General features: G+C 37.8%; 1 protein-coding gene across 3 annotated transcripts; it reads right to left on the minus strand.

Annotated features, from left to right (window-relative positions):
- Positions 1-2,250: 2,250 nt before the first annotated feature.
- Positions 2,251-12,601, minus strand: LACC1 (laccase domain containing 1). Of its 3 annotated transcripts, none has more exons than XM_054719821.1 (7): positions 12,301-12,601; positions 10,563-11,182; positions 9,750-9,928; positions 8,752-8,917; positions 5,148-5,373; positions 3,706-3,866; positions 2,251-3,066 (listed from the first exon to the last, which is right to left on the minus strand). In XM_054719821.1, the coding sequence occupies exons 2-6, from the start codon at positions 11,119-11,121 to the stop codon at positions 3,707-3,709; spliced, it is 1,290 nt and encodes a 429-aa protein (XP_054575796.1). In that variant the 5' UTR covers positions 11,122-11,182; positions 12,301-12,601; the 3' UTR covers positions 2,251-3,066; position 3,706. The 3 variants fall into 3 exon arrangements, with proteins under 3 accessions (XP_054575796.1, XP_054575795.1, XP_054575797.1); XM_054719820.1 differs by lacking the exon at positions 12,301-12,601 and adding an exon at positions 11,893-11,995; XM_054719822.1 differs by lacking the exon at positions 12,301-12,601 and having other exon boundaries at positions 9,750-9,849; positions 10,563-10,619.
- Positions 12,602-18,619: the final 6,018 nt, after the last annotated feature.

Below are 18,619 nucleotides of genomic sequence, written 5' to 3' on the forward strand. Positions count from 1 at the left end.
CTAATCTTCCAGCTTCTGAATCCATGGGTATTATTTACCTTTTTGTCATGTAATACAGAGTAAGTTTCTTTACATCCCCCTCCCCACCCCACCCTCCCAAAAAATGTCTATTTACAGAAAAGAAGTTACTGGAGATTCTGTAATAAGTGAAATCCAGGGGGGGTTAGGGTTCCTAAATGCTTTTATCTACTTGAACTATAATATATTACATCTAAATTAAGAGCAAAACATTAATTAACATTAAATGTCCTCCTTTTTTCCTGTACTAGTAAATTAACTTTATATATAAAAAAAGAGCATAGCTACTTGTAGAAATATTACTTCTAGTAGAAAGATCTTTTTTTTTTTTCATGTTTTACAAAGCAATGGAGTATAGCATATTTAGTCACTATGCTACTCTTCATAATTTACAATTACAATTAAGTAACTTTTAGTTTGGTAATTAGTACCTCCAAAAATCGTATCATGAACTCTTGTTTGATTTCTAAAATTAATTTCTCTTCTTAATAAAACTACAACTGATATGTACTATGCAAAGTTAAGTGCTTAGATTGAAAACAAAATAAGACTTATTAAAAATTACCACTGTGGCCCTGACCCCTGTGGATCAATTGGTCAGAGTATCGTCCTATATACTGAAAGGTCATAGGGTCAATTCCTGATCAGGGCACATACCCAGATTTCAGGTTCCATCCCCGGTTGGGGTGCAACAGATCGAGTTTCTCTCTCACATTGATGTTTCTCTCTCCCTCTCCCTTCCTTTCTCTCTAAAATCAATAAAAAACATATCCTTGGGTGAGGATTTAAAAAAATAATTTAAAAAATTATCATTGTGGTTGCAGACTAAATTTCCCCGAAACCTATATACAAATGCTTAAGAGTGATAGAGATCTTATAGAGGCAATACGATATGATTACTTAGAACCTAGTCATTTTGTTACTGAGTTACTGAATCCATACTTTTCACTGAATAAAACCGAAGAAGACAACTTTTCACTATATGCTTTGGTACAGATAATCCCAAATCATAGATAATCAAACAATTTTTATTTGGCTTTTGAATATTTTCATACATAAAGTAAAATATTCTGTAAATTTGTAAACTTCAAACAAAATAATGCCCAGTGAAAAATTAGAAAGTTATAAACCTTTCTCAATGTAATGCTAAGGATATTAAAACACTCCCTTACATTTTTATGCCTACTCCTTGCCTGGAAATAAACTCTAAACTCTTTGACATGGCATTTGAGATCCTAAATAATCTTCCTAACCTGTTTTGCCAGCAATTTCTGTCCACATCCTTCTTTTTCTAGAACATGTTATAAACTTTCAGTTTCATGTCCTAGTTCATGGTGTTCCCTTAATCTGTTATGGTTTTCATTTGTCAAAAGCCTGTACATTTTTCAGGCCCATGTAATCTGTCATTTTCTCTGCAACATCTTTTCTATCTTGCCTTCAAGGTAGTGTTAATCCTTCCTTCTTCTGTACTTTTCTTACTGCTATTAAAATTAAATTTAAGTGTTAGAAGTTTTTATCTCCTCCACAGTATTACACTCAAAAGGAAAAAGTCTTATTTATTTTGATTTCACCCAAGCTTCACACAAAGACTGAGAGTACCCAATAAATACTGAACTGAACAGACATAGTCTTGATTTATGTAACAAACAGAGAAACAAACTTTAAGATTAATCCTTACCTATATAAAATGTATAAACCACATCCCACTGATTATTTTGTCAGTTATTGTTAGAATCAAATGAAAATCATTGGACTTTGGATAATAGTGAACATTAACCTAAACATGAATTTTCCATTGTAATCCTTTTGGTGCTAAGTAAATCAAACAACTAAATCTCTCTCTTGCAGTCAGGCAGGAAATAGTTATCTAAAAATCCAGTCAAGTATCTGTAAAAATAAATAGAAATCAAATATGAGATCCTTACTAATACTACTAGAATATCAAAGTAAGAATCATTTAGTTTGTTAAACTCTTTTGTATGTTAAAGGGTTAAAGACATTTTGAAGACTAAAAAGATTAATTCAATTAAAAGTAACTTTAAGGAAAAATAGATCTATGCTAAAGGGTCAGTGTTAAATCACGGTCATGAAATATTTTTTTATAACTCTTTAAAAAATCTAATAATTGATAATATGTTGAAATTGCATTCAATATTGCTCTATGACTGTAGATCAGGTGTCAGCAAACTATAGTCTGTGGGCCAAACCTGGCTCCTAACCTATTTTTTTGTAAATAAAGTTTTACTAAAACACAGCCATACTCATTTGTTTCTCTATTGTTCCTGTCTGCTTTTATTCTGCAAAGTTGAGTAGTTGAGACAGAGATTGTATGTTTCACAAAGCCTAAAATATTTCTTTCTGGCCCTTTAGAGATAATTGGCCAACTCCTGCTGTAGATAATCAGTTAGAAAAAATCTAGTTGAAAACCAAGCTAGTTTGTATATGTGAGAATTTATTATTCTAGACTTTAGTATACTTATGCAAAGTTTCCTTCTCAAAACCAAAAAAACCCCAAAATACAAAAAAGGTACAAGGATGTTATGACCCAGCAAGCCTTCTTTTGGGTATTTACCTGAAAAACTTGAAAATACTTATATGTAAAGATATATGTACCCCTGTGTTCACTGCAGCACCATTCTCAATAGCCAAGACATGGAAATAACCTAAGTGTCCTTCAACCAATGATTAGATAAAGAGATATGATCAATATACACAGCCATAAAAAATATGAAATATTGCCATTTGCAACAATATGGAAGAATCTTGAGAGTATAATGCTAAGTGAAATAAGTCAGATGGAAAAAGATAAGAACCATATGATTTCAGTGATATGTGAAATATAGAACAAAAAGTAACAAGCAGCCCTGGTCGGTTTGGCTCAGTGGATGGAGCGTCCGCCTGTGGACTGAAGGGTTCCTGGTTTGATTCTGGTCGGGGACACATGCCTGGGTTGCTGGCTCGGTCCCCAGTAGAGGGGGCGTGCAGGAGGCAGCCAATCAACGATTCCCAGTCATCATTGTTCTATCTCTCTCTTCCTCTCCTTGCTCTCTGAAATCAATAAAAAAATATATATTTTTTTAAAAAAGGAACAAGCAAACAGATGACCTCCTAGACACACCCACCAGTATGGTGATTATCAAAGGGGAAGGGGAGTGGGGGGAGGATTAAGAGGGTAAAGAGTGTCAAATACATGGTGACAGAAGGAGACCAGACTTTGGGTGGTGAGCACACAATGGAATATACATTCCATGTACTATAAAGGTGTATACCTGAAATATATAGTTATTAACCAATATTGCCCCCAAATTTATTTTTTTAAAGGGATGTTATGATTAGAAATGTTATAGATGTCAACTAGATAGGAGAGATAAAGGGCATACATGCAAAATATTTTTTAAAGAATAAATTATTTTATTTCAATATATTTAACATATGCCTACTTGATTATTTTTCACTAATTAGGGAAAGTAGTGGCTGCTCTTTATATCTGAATATACCACTGAAAAGTATCTTTTCTACCACTGCTGTTTTACTAAAAAGCAGAAACTTAATTCTTCCTATAGGAATAAAGGTTTAAAATTAAATATAATTATTTTTTAAAATGAGAGGAGGAAAAGAAGTAGAGAGGAAGGAGAGAGGGTAGATGGAGAGGAGAAGTGGGAAGAGGGGAAAAAGAAGGTACTGTACCTCATTCTCTAATTGATATGAAGCCAATCTGTGTACCAAAATTAAGGCCATCACGGATATGGGAGAAGAACTTCTCAGGATGGCAGGATGTACAGAGGTTGAGATCTTGCATCTGGTCCTGGATATTCTGTGGTAGAATTCCTCCTTGTTCTAGAAGAATCCTTAGGATAAAGATTTTTCAAAAGACAGCAAGTTTATTTTATCAAAAGCCAAAGCAATATGAAATAAGTATGGATATTGGTATAAAAGAATTCTGGGAAAGATATGCTTGGAACAATGCAAACTATTATTCAGTTACAGAACATGGACTAGTCAGGAAATGGTAGATTTTATCACCATTTGTCACCTACATTCATATATAAACTATAGAATCTTTCTTATTGTACTGCAGATATAATCTGGGTACAGAATTTTGTAATAAAAATCAAGTTCTTATTTTAGAAGAAACTTTAAAGTTACCAGGGTAGCGCTGACCAGTTTGGCTCAGTGGATAGAGCATCAGCCTGTGAACTGAAGGGTCCCAGGTTCAATTCCAGACAAGGGCATGTACCTTGGTTGTGGGCACATCCCCAGTAGGGGGTGTGCAAGAGGCAGCTGATCCATGTTTCTAACTCTCTATCCCTCTCCCTTCCTCTCTGTAAAAAAAACAATAAAATATATTTTAAAAAAAAAAAAAAGTTACCAGGGTATTTGTAGACAAGATTCCTTTGATTCAGACAGAGCATGCCTTTAAGTCATTTGACCCTCCTATCTTCTTTCTCCTATTACCAATTTTTTCACAGAAAATTTGCTTCTTCATAAGACTTTATGATATGAAATATGACTATCAATTAGTGATACTTATTCTGCAAGTAACATTTAAGAGCATATTTCAATCCTCTCTGCTAATGTGCTAAATGAGACAGAACCTAGGCAAGGTTCAGCTGAGTAAAATAGAAACATGATTCAAATCAGACATCAATTTTCCTTTGTAGAAAAGACAAATAATTTCAACAGCTATTAATAGCAAAACTTCATAAATTCAAAAATGTTAAGGGGCCATAAAAAAACTTGAAAGTGACTATGTGTTTATAATATCTAATATTTTTGCTGAGAAGTATATTCCTCTAGTTAGAGAATACAAAGAATTTTAAAGTATCAGTTTCCTGATAGTTAATTATATTTAGGAGAATTTAGCTGATGAATAACAATGCAGTAAAACACATTCCAACTTTTCTCTATGAAGTTTAACCTCCCCTTTAAATCAAAGAGATACCAGCCAGAAAAATGTCTGTTATTAAAACTTAGATGAGAACAGATTTCATATTTAAATTAGTTTTTTGTGTACACGTATTTGTCAGCTATTTCAATATTTGCTAAATGAATTTTTCTTGGAATTACTAATTGTTCTCTAAATTAATTTTCATTGAAAACTTGCAGTTCTGGAAAGAAATCGAACATACCTGGTGGCTTTACGAATGTCAACATAGGGATTTGGTGAGTCAAATAGCCGCACACATTCAGGATCAATATTATGAAATGCATTTGCAGATTCCCTTGGGAGAGTAAAACAGCAAGGTCCTACTGAAGGTCCCAGTATGACAATAATATCTTCCAAACTGCAACTATATTCTGCTATCATAGCATTCACGGTAGCCATAGCAACACCTAGCAAAGTACCTTTCCAACCTGGTAAACAGGAAGAAAAAGAGATAAGGACAGTTAAAGCATAACAAAATTTCACTTTAATTTTTTTTTAATCCTCATCTGGGGATATGTTATTTATTTATTTGAGAGAGAGGAAGTGAGAGGGAGAGAGAGAAACATCAATTGGCCTGACTGGGAATCAAACCCTAAACCGTTTGATAAGGGACAACGCTCCAATCAACTGAGCCACACCAGGCAGAGCAATTTTACCTTAATTTTTATCTAAGTTAAAAATAACCACAGTTTGTGTTTTTTTCCAAATCCAGAAATAGTAAATGAATCACAAAACTGAGCTAACTAATCACTTAACTAACTAAAATACTGGCTTTTAAATGAGGTAACTATACATAGGCCCTGATACAGAAGCTATTTAATGGGGAAGAGGTATCCCTTCCACTTCCTTTTAAAAATGTCCTGTACTTTTAGTTTCCACTGGCATTATGCCTTCTTATTCTTCTCTTTCTCTCCCTCCCTCACTTTTCCCCCCTTGTTTTTAAAAATTGTAAAAAATAAAATAAAATTTACAATTTTAACCAATTTAAAGAGACACTTAGTAGTGTTAAGCATATTTACATTGTTGTGCAACAACTCTCCACAACTTTTTCATCTTCAAAATTGAAACTCTATACAATATACAAGTTTTAAACAATAAATATCCCTTCCCACCTCCCCTGGTCCCTGGCAACCACCATTCTACTTTCTGTTTCTGTGAATTTGACTACTCCAGGTACCTCATGTAAGTGGAATCATACAATATTTTTCTTTTTGTAACTGGCTTATTTCACTTAGCATAATGTCCTCAAGGTTCAATCATGTTGTAGCATGCATCAGAATTTCTTTTTTTTTAATGTCATTATTAATTTCCGAGAGAGGAAGGGAGAGGGAGAGAGGGATAGAAACATCAATGATGAGGGAGAGGCATTGATTGGCTGCCTCCTACACACCCCCTACTGGGGATTGAGCCAGCAACTTGGGCATGTGCCCTGACGGGGGGGAGGGGGGGGCCAGGGGGGGGATGAAACCTCAAACTCCTGGTTCATGGGTCTATGCTCAACCACTGAGCACAACAGCCGGGCTGGATTTTCTTCTTTTCTAAGGCTGAATAATATTCCATTTTATGTATATAGCACACATTGCTTATCTATTAATCCATCAATGGACACCTAAGTGGCTTCAACATTCAACATCTTAGCTATTGTGAATAATGCTATTATTACCAAGGGAGTGCAGATATCTTATTGAGAACCTGTTTTCAATTACTTTGGATTACATACTCATAGGTAGAATTGCTGGATAATAGGGCAATTCTATTTTAAAATTTTTTAAGAAACACCATACCATTTTCCACAGCATTGCACCATTTTACATTCTCACCAGTAGTGCATTAGGGTTCCAATTTATCCACATCCTCATCAACACTAGTTATTTTCCTTTTAAAAAATATTAGCCACCCTAATAGGTATGAGGTGATATCTCATTGTGGTTCTGATTTGCATTTTCCTAATTATTTGTGATGCTGAGCATCTTTTCACATGCTGTTAGTCATTTGTATGTTGTCTTTGGAGAAATGTATATTCAAATACCTTGCCTATATTTTAAATAGGTTATTTGTTTTCTGTTGTTGTTGTGGAGTTGTAGTTCTTTATATATTCTGTATATTAATCACGTGTCAGATATATGAATTGCAAATACTTTCTCCCAGTCCATGAGCTATCTTTTCACTTTGTTGATTGTGTCCTTTGATGCAGATAAATTTTAATTTTTATGAAATCCAATTTATTTTTAATTTTGTTGCTTTTGCTTTTATTGTCATATCTAAAAAACCATTGCCTAATCCAAGATCATAAGAATGTACACTTGTTTTCTTCTTCGAGTATTATAGCTTTAGCTCTACATTTACTTCTTTGATCCATTTTTAAGTTAATTTTTACATGTTATAAGATATAATCATCCATTTTTTCCATGTGAATATCCAGTTTCCCAGCATCATTTGTTAAAGAGACTGTCCTTTCCCCATTGTATAGTTTACATACCTCGTTAAAAATCAACTGACCATATACGAAATGGTCTATTTCTGGATTCTCTATTCTATTCTATTGATGTATATATCTGTCTTTATGCCATTCTGCTTTGATTACTGTAGCTTTATAATAAGTTTTGAAATCAGGAAGTATGAGACCTCTAACTTTGTTCTTTTTCAATAGTTTCATTTTATCAGCTTTACCTTTGATATTTTAAAAATGTTTTAAAGCCTAAAAAGTAACAAATAACATTCCCTTTTTATATCCAGGAAGTAAGATTCAAATTTTAAATAACTTTAGCAATGTCTAGTGGTCTAATTCTTTTACTCTAGCCACTTTCTTATTTAACTATGGCCTAAAAAGCAAAGTGGTCATAGATTTACAAACAGAAGGAAATCCAAAAGATCATCCCTCACTTCACATAGATGTACAACCACTGGATAACCTAAAACAGTATTTTAAAACACCTCCAGAAAATAAAATTCCATAACCTTAGCACAAAATCTAAAAATCCTTCTTTGTTCTTAGCATATTAAGCTAAATGCAACTTGCCAAATATTTCTCACTTTTTTTTTTAACCTACATACCTTTCCACATGCTGCTGCATCTTTATGAACACCTCTCTGAAACATGCCTCACCTTCCTAGTCCTCATTGTCTAGACTTCAAGGCTTCTCAGTGGCAGTGTCACACCCTGGGGAGTGTTTGAAAAGCATGAAGGCTTTTTTTTTTTTTTTAATTACAACTGGAAATTTCGAAAGCCAAGCAAACTGTCTGCAATGTAAGATCATCTTGCCCAAAATGTCCCCAGCACCCCTCCTGAGAAACACTGGTACCTAGCCAAACTCTACAAATTCCTCAGGAATCAGCCTAGGTACCACTTTTGGGGGGAATTCTATTCTGATTCATATAAATTGACTTAGTTGCTGCTTTTATCTGCTTCTATAATAGGAGTATGTTGAACCTACCCCTATCTTTATACTTATCACCATGTAAAGTAATTAACTGTTTGTGTATCTGTTATGCCTACCAGAAAAAAAAAAATTGTCCTGTGCTTCAAAAATGGTAAAATCCTAAATGCTTAATTAAATTTGCTTACCAGCTCTGACCAGTTTGGCTCAGTGGATAGAGCGTCGGCCTGCGGACTCAAGGGTCCCAGGTTCGATTCTGGTCAAGGGCATGTATCTTGGTTGCGGGCACATCCCCAGTGGGGAGTGTGCAGGAGGGCAGCTGATCTATGTTTCTGTCTCATCGATGTTTCTAACTCTCTATCCCTCTCCGTTCCGTTCTGTAAAAATCAATAAAATATATTTTAAAAATAAATAAATAAATTTGCTTACCAGCGTGAGCAACCCCACATGCTTTTTTGACAGGATCTGCAAAAACTATCGGTATACAGTCAGCACCAAGAGCTGCTATTGTGACTCCTCTCTGATTTGTGGTGATTCCATCATAAGATTCCGGCTCCTTCCTTCCCATAACCCAGACGGCATTGGCATGATCTGTCTAATACCAAAGATATGCAATAAAAATGTTTTCAAAGTAGGATTTCTCATACCATAAGCTTTTCTGAAAGTATTCATTTTGTATAAAATTATATAACCAGTTTAAGATTACTAGCATTAATTATATATATCACTTCTGTATATGGTAAAATACCAATGTATTATCATTTAACTTTTGGTATTATAATTTCTGCATATTTTATTCAAAGGAAAGCAGACTTTAACATGTTAAAGTTCAATACTGTCCTTCATGAATACCTCCTACTAGAGATGGGTAAGTCTCTAAATGTAGTACTTTCCACAATGAACTAATTCACTGAAAGAAATTAATTACCAAGTCAATGATATTTTTACTTTTCCTAGATTCAATTAAAACTAGAATTCTTTAACAAACAAAGCACTATCTCATCAATTGTACTCTGGTGTTAACTTAGAAAATAATGGCCTTTCTCTTTCACAGTTCAGGAACCTTTCTTCTAAATAAAAAACGGCAGTGATACTATATTCTCTGAGAGTTAACTGTACTTTTACATGTGAGGAGCTCCAGGTGAAAACATATATATATATTGACATAGAATTGTCATATATGTGTGTATACATATATGACAATTCTATGTGTGAATACACACACACACACACACACACACACACACACATAGAATTGATTTTTAGGCTATGGTATACGGATCAAAAAACATCAACTGTCAGAACTATCCTAACATTTTACATAAAACACCAGATGCAAAAATTAAATAGCTTGTTTAAGATCCATTAATCATTAGCAGAGTCAGTAATATACTTCAGATCTTCCAAAATATGAAACATAATTTTACCTTTATTCTGTAAAATTTCTTCACATTAAATCCTGCAGCATTCCCCAACCTACGCAGATTTTCTTGAACAACTACCTGGGGATCTCTTCGCTTGGAACTACTGAAGAGATTGAATGAGCTGAGAGTTGGTATGTAAGATATCCCACCTGTTCTTGTAGTAAATCCATGTATGAAAATATCTATTGAAGATAAGTAATGAAGATTAAAAGTATGTTATACAAAAGACTATAAAAAGCATTACAGACCCTATCTCTTGATAAGACTTTCCCTGATCCTTTCAGTCTGCTTTTGTTTATCTAGCACCTAATTTTTATAACACTTTGTACCTCCGTATGTTCTTAATATACACTGCTTTGTGTTTGTTTTACCTTTCCTATGGATTTATTGCTCTTCAAAGGGTATCATCTGTCCCATTTGTCTTTGTTACTCCCAATAGTCTATAGCTCATAATAAATATCACTTAACCAAGAAGATTGACTGTTTTAAATTTCACTCTTCTGTAATGATGACAATGAGTTAAGATTTCAGAATTGCTAAATAGGAAATATCATTTAAAGGAAGCCTGGGGATTTGTCTTAAAGCTGAATTTGCATAAAGCAAATTTATTTATGTAGAGGGCTTTTAAGGGACTATCCCTTAATATCCCTAACACTACCAGACCACCCATGACATTCCCATGTTTCAACCGATGGTAATAAGCACATAAGCCCAGACAGTCTACAAAAGAAAGAAGGAAAAAAAGAAGTGAATAACTTCTAAAGAATGACTGGTTTTTCACATGCCTGGTGAAAACAACAATAGTGTCTAATATACCTGAGATCAAAGGAGATGTGATAATGGTTAATTCTCCTTTCAGTGCTGGCAGACTTCTCAAATATGTTTCTATTTCATTCTGTATAGCTTCCAGTTCTTGAGTTGTGATCACGTTTATCTCAGTGGACTGTTTCAAAAGACCTCCCTTCAAAGTTACCTGTAAATCTTCAAACTCAAAATTGTAAACATCAGTGAAGAGTTGATCAATAAAAGCCTTCATTAATGTCTTCCGGTGCATGGGTACAATTACCTTAATGCTGCTCAGATTTTTTTCATCAATTTTTTGTTTAATAGTATACAAAGAGGCAACCATACTGGGATTGCTAACAATCTCAAATTCTCTCAAGAGAGCTGATAATCCATTGGCTGTTTCTAATTCGTAAGTATCCAGGTCACCCTTCCTTTCACTGCTGATGTTGCTGCAACACATTATGCAAAGGAACTTGGCCTTGGCAGCATGGTGGAATCTCACAGCATTCAATGTCTTCAGTAATGTCTGATAGTTTTTCTGAGAGTTCAGTGTCAAACCAAATAGATCAATCAACACTGCTTCTGACATCCTTCAGGTACTGTACAAAGCTCTTCAAAGAAGACTTTTGTGCCCTCCCCAAAAAAATCACCTGTAAAGAAATATTAGCATAAATAAGAATGCAAAATTAGATCAATCTTATAGTTACAACAGAAATATATGGCTGGGGGGAAAAAAAAGAATCGCATTGATCTAAAAATGTGACCAAAATTGCAACTCTAGACCCCTCCCAGAAAAGTCAGAAAATTGTCATAAGAGAATCGTGACAATTAAAACAAAGCTATTTCTTAATTCATTTTCCAAAAGGATATGTACATCTTTCCAGAGAGGCAACAGTTCCTCTGTTTTTGTTTTTATAAGGGGAATTTTAAATAGGAATTTACCTGTTGACTTAGACAAAGTCCTGTTTTTTTAACTACATGGTATCAATTTAAGTGATATATCATTAATCCTGACATGACTGCCATGCTAGGTCACATCCCTTCTTAAGAAATACGGGGCCTTACGTTCAGTATGTTAAACGGAGCTGCACTTTAAAAATCGCGTTTTTAAGAGAAAAAAGCTGAAATGACCTATGCATTTCTCTCCAGGGTTTACACAATGCTCCAGGCTTGGCAATTCCCACAAGGCGACCGCGATCTGCAGGAGACGCGCTTCCCCCCTGCTCCCTCCTCCTCCCGGCCCGGACCTTCTCACCCGGCCCTCCTCCCACCCAGGCGGGCGGTCCGTCCCGGGGACCCGCTTCCGTGACCCCCTGGGCCCCGGGCTCTCTCGCCGCCGCTCCTAACGTCCGCTCCCTACCGTACAGGACTCCCGCTCGGGTGCATCGCGCCGGTTTTGGAAATAGTCAGAGAAGTGCGGGGTGACCGTGAAATTCCACAGAACGCGTCTGTCACGGGCGGGTCCAGGCGGCCCCGCGCTGGGCTCCCGGGCGCCGCCTCCACCAGCCCGGACCCGCCCCGCCCCCCCGCCGGCCCCCGCCGGCGCCCCCGCCCCTCCCGCCGGCGCCCCGCCCCGCGGGGACTTCCAGACGGACGACGCCCTCCGCGGGCCGCGCCCCTCCCGCCTCCCGCACTCAACCTGGGCTCGCCCCCGCCCACGGCCTGCGGTGAGGCTCGCCCCCACCCCAATTCACCCCAACTCACCCCACCCCATCCCCCCCAATCCCGAGCCCAGCCCAGCGACAGCCGGAAGCCGCGGGGGAGTCACCTGAAGTCTCAGTCGGGCTCCGCGCCTGCAGGGCCCGCTGCGGCCCACGCCCCGCCTCACCCACCTCAGCGCGGACGCTGCCGGACCCCGGACCCCGCCTGCCTAGGGCCCCGCCGTCTGCGGACGGACTGCCGGGCGAGGCGAGCGGCAGGGAGGCCCGGGCGAGTGGGGAGGCGGCGAGGCGGCGGGCGGCGGAGTCAGCAGTTCCGGGTGAAGGCGGCCCGTCGAGTCCGCTCCCCGCGGCCCCATGGAGGGAGGGGGAACAGGAACCAGAACGCCGAAAGGGCCTCCGCGCCGGAGCCTGGCGGGCGGCGGGCGGGAAGCCGGGGCTAGAGGGGCGCGGGCGGGAGGAAGGGCGGGCGCCGGCGGGGCGTCCCGTCCCGGATCCCCTCGCGCTGACTCCGCGCGGCACCGGCCGGGCCGCCCTCCCCGCGTCCGCCCTTCCTTGCAGCGCGGACGGCTCGCTGCCCTGCTTGGGGCCGGGACCCCGGTAGCCGCCGGAGCCCAGGCCTGAGAACGCACGGCCTTAGCACCTGGCAGTTGGTTTTGTCCAAGTTTCAGTCCTGAACATCCTAAGGGAGGTTTTTGTTTTCTGTTTTTAGTTTCAGAAACGACCTAGTTGATGGAACCGTCCGCCGCCGTTCTTGCCGGACCAGCACTGCCCGCTCCCTCCCGGTGCTGACAGGTGCTCCGCTCCCTTTAAAGTTCCCGCCGCCGGCGCGCGGCCGCGAGTTGGAGCGTCAGCTCCGCACCTGAAGGTCTCGGGTTGGATTCCTGGCCGGTTGTGGGGAGAGGGGTGGGGCAGGCGGCCCATTGGTGTTTCTGTCTCACATGGATGTTTCTCTGTCTCCCTCTCCCTTCCTCTCTAAAAATCAATGAAAACATATCCTCAGGTGAGGATTAAAATAAATAAAAATAAAAATATGTGCCGCTAGTAGAAAATTAGAAGCCACTAACCAATAAAATTGTGATAACGGTGCAAGTTAGCATACTCTGTCAGCCCCCAAGGAGTATAACATTCATTAATTTAAAAAATTTAGAAACATATTATGTGGAAGATGGATGCTATGGTAAAGAGTAGGGGAAAGGATATTTTCAGTGGAACTGGACATGATGGAAGGAAGAGATCCCTTTTATTTTATAGTCGCTCAGATAATAAGGGCTGAAGAAGCTTTACCTGAAAGAGGAAGACTCTTGGATATCTGGGAGTTGAGAACAGTACTTGGAGGGGGCAGGTGCTTCTATGTGATTAGAGAATGGGATCACTAACCCAGAATAGGAGGTCTTTCAGTGACAAAACCAGTTTAACACATTTACCCCTGTTTTTATAGAAAATGGTGGGAATTAATTTTCTTCCATGTTTCAATAGTGACAGTAAAAAATTAAAAAAAAATATTTCAATGTAGAGAAGCTGTCAGGGAAGAGAGAATTTGTCATTCTGTTTTATTGACGTACTGTTTTCTTTCATCCGGTCCTACTGCTCATCTCCTAACAATCTCTTACCTCATCTCCAGCCACCAACTGCCATGGTCTCAATCCTGGCTGCACATCAGAATGACAAGTAGAACTTTAAAAAAAATAAATCCAGCCCTAGCTGGTTTGGCTCAGTGGTTGGATCATTGGCCCATGGACTGAAGGGCCTTGGGTTTGATTTGGGTCAAGCTAGGTTGCCAGCCGGCCCAATCTCTGGCCCTGGTCAGTGCGCAGGCAGGAGGCAACCAATCTATGTTGCTCGCTCACATCAGTGTTTCTCTCTTTTTCTCCCCCTCCCTTCCACTCTATCTAAAAATCAATGGAAAAAATATCCTCTGGTGAGGATTAACAATCAATCAATCAGTAAATAAATAAATCCAGGGACTCCATTCCAGATATACATTTGAAACAATCTCTGGTAGTCAAGTCTAGGCATGTTTTGCTTTCTTTTGTTTTGTTTTAATCTCTACAGATGATTCAAATGCATAATTAGGTTTGAAAAAACAACTTCCCCATTCCCAAGCCACTCAAACTCAAGGCTGTTCCTTGGGAGGGCCACATGATTTCATCCTTTACATATGCTATTTCTTCACTTAGAATACTCTTCTCTCTCTTTTTTAAAAATGTATCTTTATTGTTGAAAGTATTACAGATTCCCCCTCCACCCCATTGGTTCCCTTCACTTACTTAACTGTTACTTGTTCAGCAACCTTCAAGTTCAAACATAACCTTCCTTGAATTCCCATTTCCTCACCAAGTGGAATTAATTGCTTCTTTAGCATTTTGTTCATATGGAAGAAGCCCTCTCCTAGATGCAGCCTGGACCTATAGCCAAGCAATAAATTGAAAAAAAAATTAAACACTGAATTGTACACTGTATTTGTAAGGATAAACTTGCTGGTATATAAATTATATCTAAATAAATCTATTTAAAAGGAAAGTCAGTCAAACCAGAGAGTCATGAAAAAGTATAACATAAATACCTTCAATATTTTGTTTTATCCTAAAACAACTGTTTGCTCATTTGTCACTCGATTGAGAAAGCCAGAGTCTTTTCTTTATACATGGCCTGATGAATAGAGTTCTGCATTGTATCTCTTGCATAAGCTATGCCTCTAAACCATCAGTTAAGCTATCCCAAGATTTTCTTCCTTTAGGAGGAAAATACCTTAAAGATACTTGTGAAGCTGAGTAAGATCTCTTTTTTATAATCTTTCATAGTATCTAACATTCAAAAAACTCACCTTTATTGGGTGTTGCCAAAATATTAAACATAGATTTTAAAGTAACAACAAACTTTATTTCCACACTATTTCATTGGTTTATATAACATTAAATTAAATTGTGAAAACACAGCAACAAGTACAACTGACATAAACAGATTTGGGAACAAACACAAGTAACCTCTCAGAGTGTACAAATCAATTGGTTAGGAGCAGAACTGGGCAGGCTCTCTACAAAGGACCTTCTTAAACATGTAGCATTAAGCATGATATGGGAATTAGCAGCTTATGATTTACAAAATAAATAGAATGAGTTAATTGGTTAGAGATTGTTATTAGACTTAGACAGTATCTCCCTTACCTTCTACATTTTAATTATTTGACTTTGTGTCTGTCTCCTTCATAGAGATTTAGAGCATTTTGATGGCAGAGATAGTGCCTGGCTGTTAAGGGGAACTATTAGGGAAATCCCCAGATATTCTCATATTACCATGTAAATCTTCTCATGAGAACAAGTGGAATTAAAAAAAAATCTGAACAGTTGTTTTTAAGCCATTTACATTAAGGTCTATGGGTACTTCCAGAAAAAGACATATAACATGCAAATTTTTTTTTGTTCTGTTAGTTTTCTAAGGTTGCCATAACAAATTACCACAGATTAGATGGCTTTAAATGACAACAGTGTATTCTCTCATAGTTATGGAGGCAGTAGTCTCAAATCAAGGTATTGTCAGGACCGTGCTGCTTTCAAAGGTTTCCGTGCTTCTTCTAGTTTCTGGTGGCTCCATGACTTAGGGCTCTATGGCTTCATCCTTACATGGTCTACTTTCCTGTGTGTCTGAGAATCAAATCCCCCTCTATTTTTCTTGAATAAGGAGACAGATGTGGAAATAAAGAAAGGCCCACCATATAAGAACAAAGGTTATTAATTCACAGCTTGCTGGAGCAAAGGAGCCAGCCACCATCACTTACATTTTGGCAGAGACTCAGGCAGTCAGAGAACTGGGAAAGCTTTACCAGTTCTTTACCAGTATAGTGGAAGAAGGAAAATCTTCAAGTATGCTATAATTGGAGGTTGTTGGCATGGCTGGACTAACTAGAAGCAGGAGGCCCTATATCATTGGTTAAGGATGCATATTTGTTTTTGTTTGGTTGATCTCAAGGTGGAAGTGGGGACAAAAATTAGGGAAGCTATCAGTTATTAATCAAGCACTGGCCATTTGGAGCCAACTGTTACAGGCGTTGTTTGGTTTTCTCAATTGTTATTATTAGAGATTGTGGTCTTAACTTCCTATAAATCTGATTTGCAGATTAAAAAATGGCTTCTTGTGCTGGTTACTTTAGATAATAGATGGGTAGGTGGTGGTTTCCTGGGTTGGTTGCTTCAGGTGAGTCACAGTTCTATTTTAATATATAGTCTGGTCACTGCATATCCAGTCTCTCATCAGCCATTAACTAGGTGTACCGGTTAATAATGGCGAATTTTGTAATCAAAGAAAACACGATAATTTCGAGAAAAACATCAAAAGTGCTTTGTTCAAAGTAATGTCCATCACTAGCTACACATTTCCCCCATCTTTCAGGTAATTTGTGGATACCATACCAATAGAACTTTTCTTGATTTGAGGCAAACCATTCAGAGACCCAATTTTCCACTTCCTCGTATGTTTTGAAGTGCTGCTCAGAAAGTGCATGTGCCATCCATCAGAACAAGTGGTAATCTGAAGGAGCAAGGTCTAGTGAATATGGCGGGTGGGTTAATACTTCCTAGGTAAGATATTTTAACGTCTCTTTAACTGGTTTTGAAGTGTGTGATAGTGCATTATCATGAAGCAAAATTACTTTTCCGGGTCTTCTGCACATTCTGGTCGCTTCATGATCAAAGTGTGGTTCAAATTGATTATCTGTTGTGGGTAGCAATCAGTATTAACTGTTTCACCTGGTTTTAGAAACTCATAATACACCCCACCTTTCTTATCCCACCAAATGCAGAACATTGTCTTCTTTCTGAAGCCATTCAGCCTTGCAGTTGATGTTAATGCTTGACCTGGATCAACCCATGATTTTGTGCATTTGGGATTCTCAAAATAAATCGGCTTTCCATCACCAGTCACAATTGGATGCAAAAAAGACTTTCTTTCGTGCCATTGAATCAACATTTTACTGATGACTTTACAGTTTTCCATTTGTCTTTCATCAGTTGATGTGGCAGCCATTTTCCTTCCTTTAAAATCTTTCCCATTGCTTGTAAATGATTGGAAATCGTTTGCTGAGCAACATTTAATCTTTCTGCAGGTTGTTTTTGAGTTTGACATGCATCTTCATTCAACAATGCTTGTAATTGTTGGTCTTCAAACTTTTTTGGTTGACCTGGCCTTTCTTTGTCTTTCACATCGAAATCATCACTTTTAAAGCATTTAAACAAGCGTTCACAAGTATCTTGAGATGGAGCATGTTCACCATAAACTTCCCGAAGTATTCAGCAGCACTTTTATTTAAAATAATTAATTAAAACTTCCCACAAATGCTTTTTTTTTGCATGAAATTTGACATTTTTAAGCATAAAAATATCTATGATGTTAACACCTTCAGCAAATTTGACATGAAGTTTTTAAACTTGCTGTCAATACAACAAAATAGCATACATATGAAATCACATATATATCAACATATGTGTAACTCCATCTATTGAAAAAAATTCTCATTATTAACTGGTACACCTAGTACATTCTTCTCAAGTGCACATGGATCACTGGATCATTCTCAAAGGTAGACCACATCTTAGGACACAAAACAAATCTCTACGAATTCAGGAAGATTGAAATCTTATCAAGCACCTTCTCAGATCATAATGGAATGAAATTAGAAATCAACTACAGTAAAATCGTTCTAACACATGGAGCTGAATAGCATATTATTAAACAACGGATAGGTTACCAATGAGATCAAGAAAGAAAGAAAAAATTTCCTGGAAACAAATGAAAATGAATGCACAAAAACCCAAAATCTCTGGGACACAGCAAAAGCAGTCCTAAGAAGGAAGTTCATAGCACTACAGGTCTACTTCAAATAAGAAGTATTAATAATAAAATATTTAACCTACAACTTAAAGGATTAGAAAGAGAACAACAAGAGAAGCCTAGAGTAAATAGAAGGAAGGAAATAATAAAGATTAGAGCAGACAAAAATGACAGAGACTGAAAAAAAAAAAAAAAAAACAATACAAAAGATCCAAAGAAACCAAGAGCTGGTTCTTTGAAAAGATAAATAAGATTGATTAGCCTTTAGCCAGACTCATCAAGAAACAAAGTGAGAGGACCCAAATAATTAAAATCAGAAACAAAAGCTGTGAAGGAACAACTGACATAACAGAAATACAAATGAGTGTGAGCAAATATATGCCAAGAAGCTGGACAATGGGGATGAAATGGACAAATTCCTAGAAAAATACAATCTTCTAAAACTGAATCAGGAAGAATCAGAAAACCTGAATAGGCCAATAACAACTAAGGAAATTGAGGCAATAATAATAATAATAATAATAAAGGGTCCTAGCAAACAAAAGTCCTGGTGTGAATGGCTTCATGGGGAAGTTTTACCAGACATTCAAAGAAATACTTAAC

The sequence above is a fragment of the Eptesicus fuscus genome, chromosome 8 (genome assembly GCF_027574615.1).
Source record: "Eptesicus fuscus isolate TK198812 chromosome 8, DD_ASM_mEF_20220401, whole genome shotgun sequence".
Lineage (NCBI taxonomy): Eukaryota > Metazoa > Chordata > Mammalia > Chiroptera > Vespertilionidae > Eptesicus > Eptesicus fuscus.

What these genes read in the sequence shown, in the direction of transcription:
- LACC1 (XM_054719821.1), bottom strand. Translation starts at nt 11,121, where the DNA reads ATGTCAGAAGCAGTGTTGATTGATCTATTTGGTTTGACACTGAACTCT. An exon ending in CACATCTCCTTTGATCTCAG is followed by an intron (nt 9,929 to 10,562) that starts GTATATTAGACA and finishes TATCTTCAATAG; the next exon opens with ATATTTTCATACATGGATTT. An exon ending in GACATTCGTAAAGCCACCAG is followed by an intron (nt 3,867 to 5,147) that starts GTATGTTCGATT and finishes CTTTATCCTAAG; the next exon opens with GATTCTTCTAGAACAAGGAG.